Source organism: Cibotium barometz, chromosome 23, assembly GCF_041138505.1.
Source record: "Cibotium barometz isolate CiBa-2024 chromosome 23, ASM4113850v1, whole genome shotgun sequence".
Lineage (NCBI taxonomy): Eukaryota > Viridiplantae > Streptophyta > Polypodiopsida > Cyatheales > Cibotiaceae > Cibotium > Cibotium barometz.
This window is the reverse complement of record NC_141068.1, coordinates 18429788-18436710: the sequence shown is the minus strand read 5'-3', so window position 1 is coordinate 18436710 and position 6923 is coordinate 18429788. Positions and strand designations below refer to the sequence as shown.

The 6923-nt window shown below is 39.5% G+C and overlaps 1 protein-coding gene across 2 annotated transcripts; it reads left to right on the top strand.

Annotated features, from left to right (window-relative positions):
• The first annotated feature begins 292 nt into the window (after positions 1 to 292).
• Positions 293 to 3775, top strand: LOC147625702 (pentatricopeptide repeat-containing protein At4g13650-like). Of its 2 annotated transcripts, none has more exons than XM_086817219.1 (2): positions 293 to 520; positions 817 to 3735. In XM_086817219.1, exon 2 carries the CDS (start codon positions 996 to 998, stop codon positions 3312 to 3314), a length of 2319 nt encoding a protein of 772 aa, XP_086673345.1. In that variant the 5' UTR covers positions 293 to 520; positions 817 to 995; the 3' UTR covers positions 3315 to 3735. The 2 variants fall into 2 exon arrangements, with proteins under 2 accessions (XP_086673345.1, XP_086673346.1); XM_086817220.1 differs by having other exon boundaries at positions 313 to 520; positions 805 to 3775.
• The last annotated feature ends 3148 nt before the right edge of the window (positions 3776 to 6923 follow it).

The window sequence follows — 6923 nt, the reverse complement described above, 5'->3', positions numbered from 1 at the left end:
TGAAATATTATCGTACACGTTACTCCTGACAAGCATATTTTCTTTCAAGTTGTAGAGAATTGCTCGTATATCAGACGGTGCTTAGCGGTCGTTACATTCTTGTCATATAACGGAGTTTCATTCCAAATGGTGCAGGTATACTTGTCTTATGATGTCTTTATTTTGGTTAAGTTTTCAAAGCTCTTTTTACTGAACAAACTTATAAGAACTACAAAAGTCTATGGTTTTTCTTTTCCAAAAAAAAAAGCTTCTAACAAATAAAATAAAATCATACAAAGAGAGATCTCAAGCCAATCCAAAAAGATGACTTTTAAGATCTAGAGTTTCACAAATGCATTTGCTATGGCTTAGGGGCCTTGTATATAATACGTGTATACGGTATACGAATACTGCGCCCTGTATATAATACTTGTGTAGTACTCATAGGTAAAGGGTATCGTGAAGCCCTGCACTCTGTGGATCGCAGAGGGGCGCCAAGATGAAGGATGGGGCATTCAAAGCTCCCTACGGTCTTTTGAAGGTATTTATGTACTGTGAATTAATCATAATTACATTCTACCGGCGAGAAATTCTCATTATGCTCAGTAAACCCATTTAAAAAAGAAAAGAAAAGAGAATAATAAATTACATATATTATTTCAACAGAAAATCCATGTAATTTTATTTTGATGTGGGTGCCCATAAATGTGTACCTGTATTTCCTATTTGTGTACAACAATATGGAGCACTAGTTTATGCATTACTGTTTGCATTGTATGCATGTAATGCACATGAAGCAGTCCTATAATGATCAACATTGTATAGGTATATATGTAGAACACAGGTAATGCACATGAAGCAGTATTGTATGCTTATAAAGATCACCATTGGCAAGTCGGGCGGCTGGCAATGCTAAGCAGATGGAGATATTATATCTGCATCCAAGGTTCATACACATGAAGCATTAGTGCATCCCTCTACAGCTCTCCATTTGCAAGAGGAAGGTGGCTGTTGCAATGCTAGGTGTAGAGGCTTACCTGGTTTCTTTTGAACAAATGCCTGAGTTGCCTTCAGTAGATATAGTGGACAACTATATCTGCATTGTAAATAAGTGCAGAATAAGTGAAAGTTTAGCCAATGCCAAGCATGTGCATGTGGACATGTGTAGCCGAGGGCTGGAAGCTCACAAAGCTCTTGAGAACTACCTTGTCCCACTGTTTGTCAGGTGTGGAAGCGTGCCACATGCCCAACAAGCGTTCGACAGGCTGTCATGTCGGAACGAACATTCATGGACATCTCTTATACATGGGTATACTGAATGTGGGCATCTGCAGCATGCCCTCAACCTATATTTGAAAATGCAAGAGGATTGTATCGGTAGTAGTAGATATACAGTGATGAGCTTATTAAAAGCATGTGCTCAACTGAAGCATCTAGAAGTAGGCCGAGAAGTACATGGTGAGGTTGTCAAAGAGGGGTATGAAGGTGATGTTTTTGTTGCCAGCACTCTGGTGGATATGTATGCCAACTGTGGCTCACTTGTTGAAGCACAGGAAGTGTTTGATGAACTGCCAGTTCGAGATGTCGCTGTGTGGAATGCACTTATCGCTGGATATGCAGACCATGGGCTTGGCAGGGAAGCGCTTCACTGCTTGGAACAAGTGCAATCGGAAGGTCTCTCCCCAAATGATGTCACAATTGTTTCCAGTTTGAAAGCTTGTACCGGCATAGGAGACATAGACAAGGGTCAGGAAATCTTCACTGATGCTGTCAAGAAAGGTTTTGAAGGAAATTCTTTTGTGGGAAACACTTTGGTGGATATGTTTGCGAGCTGCAGCTCCGTTGCAGAAGCACGGGATGTATTTGACAAGGTGCCAGTTAAAAGTGTGGTCACATGGAATGCCTTGATTTCGGGATATGCAGAACACGGCTTTGGGGAGGAGGCACTGTCTTGTTTCCAGCAACAATTGCATTCAGAGGGTGGTGTGGCTCCTGATGCTGTCACATTTGTTTGCTGCCTGAAAGCCTGTAGTAGTTTAGGAGCCATAGATGGGGGCCTTGAATTACACTCCCGGATTATCAAGCAAGAACTTGAGACATCTGTTTATATCGGCAGCGCTTTGGTGGATATGTATGCCAAATGTGGCTTTCTTGCAGAAGCCCAGGAAGTGTTTGCTGCACTGCATGTTCAGGACCTGATCTCATGGAATGCATTGATTGCCGGGTACGCTGAATATGGACCCAGCGAGGAAGCGCTGAACTGTCTGCAGTGCATGTTGCTTGAGGGTGTTGTTCCGAATGCTGGCACACTTATTTGCTGCCTGAAAGCATGTGGCAGCATAGGAGCCATAGAAAAGGGGCAACATATCCATGCAGAGATAGCTGAAAAGGGTCTGGAAAGAGATCCTTTTGTTGGCAACACGCTGCTCGACATGTACGGAAAATGTGGCTTGCTTGCGGAAGCACAAAATGTGTTTCATAAGCTGCCAGTCCAGGATGTTGTTTCATGGAATACGCTCATCACAGCCTATGCTGAAAATGGGCTTGGCCAGGAAGCATTGAATTGCTTTCAACAGATGCAATTACAGGGAGTGTCACCAAACTCAGATACATTCGTAAGCAGACTGAAAGCGTGTGGCACTATTGGGGCAATAAAGCAGGGCCGAGAAATACACATTGAAATCGCTGAAGAGGGTTATGAAAGAGATCCTTCCTTTTCGAACGCACTTACTTCCGAATGTGTATTTGTGTGTACTGCTCTAGTTGATATGTATGGTAAATGTGGGAGCATGATTGATGCCCAGGATGTGTTTGATGAAATGTCCACACGGCATCTCGTGACATGGAACGCATTGCTTTCAGGATACACCTGCCAAGGAGAGAGTAAAGTTGCTTTACACTTTTTTGAAAGAATGAGAGGTGAAGGAGTACAGCCAGATGGCATCACATTTCTTTCTGTGCTTAACGCGTGTTGTCGTACAGGCTCACTGGCTAAGGGCCTAGAATACTTTGAGGCTATGAGCAAAGAGCATGGCATAGCCCCGACCATTAAACATCACAATTGCATGGTCGATCTGCTTGGCCGTGCAGGCCGGATAAGAGAGGCTGTGTCAATGGTGGAAACTATGCCCTTACAACCCGATCAAGCTACGTGGAATATTGTGTTGAGTGCTTGCCAAAATTGGGGCAATATGGAAATTGGAAGGCAGGCCTTTGAACACATCATGGCATTGCATAAAGAAAGTGATGCAGCATTTGTCTTAATGTCAAACATCTGCACGGGTGGGGTGGGAGGAGGACTTAAAGAAAGTGGAGGCATTGGGACCCGTATCTAAGCACAGGAACTGCCAGAGTAAAGCACATGATTATAAGAGCTGAGGAATCCATCAACATTTGAGTTGGCAGGACAAATTGCTGGCAGCCAGTTTTTGGCATGTCCAAATATTCTTGTTTACATTGGTGCACATTTTCATCGACAATTGTGCATCACATGGCCTGCCTGCATCCTGACTTGTGCTTTTGTATGTGCATACTCTTTCTTTCATTGCTGCACTTTCTCATTGGCAATTGTGCATGACATGGCGTGCTGGCATGCTGACTTGCTAGATGCCTTGGGGGTTGTTAAGGGCTGTCAACGGAAACAAAAGAAGAAAATACAACACCTATCAAGCATCCGGGCATGCTCAAAAACAAAGTGGCTTCTCTAGATCAAGATGTAAGAATAATGGTTATGAGAGTACAGCACATAATTTCTTGAATAATCATTGATGATAATACAACACAATTTCTTGAATCACGTGAGAATAATGGTTGATGGTTGTACAACACATAGTTTCTTGAATTATGCATCAATCAAGAAATTGAAGTTGCTAGAAAGTCCAAATACCCACAAGTGCATGGTCTCTTTAGCACATGCTATTGACAAGAAGGTATGGGATATCATGATAGATACAGAGATGCAAATTCAAGGCTGAAAAAAACTTTGGATTTCCAAATCATGCAATTGGATAGAACTAATGTGGTCCTAGGTAGAGAATGGATTTATACCTTAGTTCAATCTACAAAGAGGCAATCTGAATAATTCCATTAGATTTTAGTGTGATGGGGAAAAGAGTTCCAACTTCAAGGTGAAGGAGATGTTCCAAATTCTCCACTTATTTGTTTGATGGAGTTGGAATGTTAATGGAATGTGAGGATATCATTTAAGTAGTTCCTTTTGATCTTAGCTTCTGTGATACTCTTTTATGTTATTCTTTATAAAAGAATGAAAGTTATTTTATGGAATCTAATAGACAAGGGAGATACTGTTACATCTCTAATTGAGCCGCTGTGGGGGCCAATGCCTGACCAAGGGTTGAATAACTCGAGGTTAAGGAGATGTGCTATATTTTTCATGAGGATTTCTGTGATAGTAGTTTGATTCATGCTTTTGAAGTAGATCAATGCATAGATCTTATTCTTGGTAGTGCATGTGTTTGTGAAAATCCTTATAGACTTAGTAAAGTAGAATAAGTGGAAGTGAAGGGACAATTGATTGAAAACTCGAGGAAAGGACAAATTCAATTGAGTAGCTCTTCTTAGGCTTTGTCATTCTTACTAGTGAAGGAGGAGATTTATGCATAGTACTAAATTTTAAGTAAGATTAAAATGAAAATTAAGTACCTAATGCCTCACATTGATGAGCTCTTTGATTAGCTTCAAGGAGATGGGAGGCTTTTTTTAAATGAATCTAAGATGTAGGGTATCATCAAGTGTGCATTAGGCCTAAGGATATACCCAAAATGGCATTTAGGACGACTCGATGTGGATATTTCAAGTTCAAGTGTATGCCTTTTGGATTAACCAATACGCTAGCTGTCGTTTTTATTCCCCTCGTAAATAAATGCCTTGAAATTTTTTTTGGAGATGTTTGTGGTGATATTTCTTGATGATAATGCAATAGATCAAGGTAAGATCACATTGAGCATCTATGAAAGGTGTTGGTAAGAGATAAATCCCTCTATACAAAGGAATCAAAATGTAAAGGAAGCATTAGAAAAAAATTAGAGCTAAAAGGGCTTTCTCTCTTCCACATAGATAAGAGAGGCAAAAGATAATATTGAAATATTGACTCTCTCTCTCTCTCTCTCTCTCTCTCTCTCTCGCTCGGACCACGTTTTACTAATATTATAATAGATTCATCGAATATTTTAATGTTACCGTGCACCTTGACTAAGTTGTTGAGATTTTGGGAGACCCAAGCTCTCCATGGCAATGATTTTAATCTCACACTAATCACCTACTAATTACACATGATTAAAATGACCTAAGGTAATTATACACATGATGATGTGTATGTGCAATAGACTCAAATCAATTAGGTTCCAAGACAGATTAGCTTGGACTCATAGAGAGACTTGAGATGTGCAAAGTGCATGAGATGATTCATTGCTTGAAAAATGGCCCCTTTTATAGGGTGGAGGTACAAATCTCATGGGACTTCCCTTGCATATGGATAAATGTCTACTTGTTATATGGCATTTCTCACTCCATACCTCTTGTCTAGTGCACTTTGGCACCATAATTCTCAACATAAGTCTAGGGTGAAATCTAACTTCTGATGTTAATGATATTAAATCTAACTTTTGACGTTAATGATATTCTAACTATCTTAAATGTGTGGGATTTGAATAATTATATAATGTAGCTTAGTATTTTGATTTTTTGATAGTTTGAACAATTTTATGAGTACTCTTTGATTGCAAGGTCTATTTTTAATAATCGAATGTTTTTTTGGGTGTTTTGAAATACTTTTGACTTCGTGATATGAATTTTTAGTTTTCTTCTTTTCTCTATTCTCTCTCTTTTCCCTCCATTCTCATATTAATGGTGATAGATGTTTCCCTTTTTGCGATAGAGATTAGGGTGGAAAAATACTTTAAAGATAAAGAGTGTGTTGGTTTTCTGGTGCCATAGAGTTGGAACTAAATAACCATCTTACTCTTTATTAACCATTCCTATCACACTACAAGTTCAGAGCAAAACAGCTATGGAGATTAGTATTCTATTTTTAAAAAAATCTTATAGATTGAAAAGTTATGTTTTGTTAGTAAAATATTTTTTGGTTGATGTGTAATAGTAATGATTTTATCAATGTTTTAAGATAAAAAGCTATTTTTAAAAAGTTCAATGGTTTTGATTATTGTAGTTGATTTTGAGTCAATGTTGTTATGAAGAAGTATGTACATATATATCGGTGATTTTAACAGAGTTACAGGATACACAAAGTAAGAAAAGAGACATTAACCTTCAACCTTGATATTGAGTATGAACCTTTGTTTAAGAGGACATGCTGCCTTGATGCAACAATCAATAATGCAAGATAATATGGATGCATGGAAAAAGCATGTGGATTTATGGGTAGAGGGATTGATATATCCAATTGATCCAATTGATGCAACAATCAATAATGCAAGATAATATGGATGCATGGATGCATGTGGATTTATGGGTAGAGGGATTGATATATCCAATTGATTCTATATCAAAACTACCCCCTTCTATTTTTAGGATTAATCTCCTTTATCAAGTATGTATGTGATAGTCATGCAGGTCTCTTAGGTCATAAAAGAAGGAGGGGGCATCGGCTTTGGTAATGGTCATATTCCCCACATCTATAGAAGAGGATAGTCATGCAGGTCTCTTAGGTCATAAAAGAAGGAGGGGGCATCGGCTTTGGTAATGGTCATATTCCCCACATCTATAGAAGAGGATAGGGCGATTACAGGGTTGGGGAGGGCGAGTAGTACGGTTCATAAGAGCTATGGCCATGGTGTGGCTGGTGTAAGAGGATTAGGAATGAGTGGTGAAAGGTAGGTCACTTGGGGAGGGCGAGTAGTACGGTTCATAAGAGCTATGGCCATGGTGTGGCTGGTGTAAGAGGATTAGGAATGAGTGGTGAAAGG

Coding starts and splice junctions, on each gene's coding strand:
- LOC147625702 (XM_086817220.1), top strand. CDS start 996: ATGCTAGGTGTAGAGGCTTACCTGGTTTCTTTTGAACAAATGCCTGAG.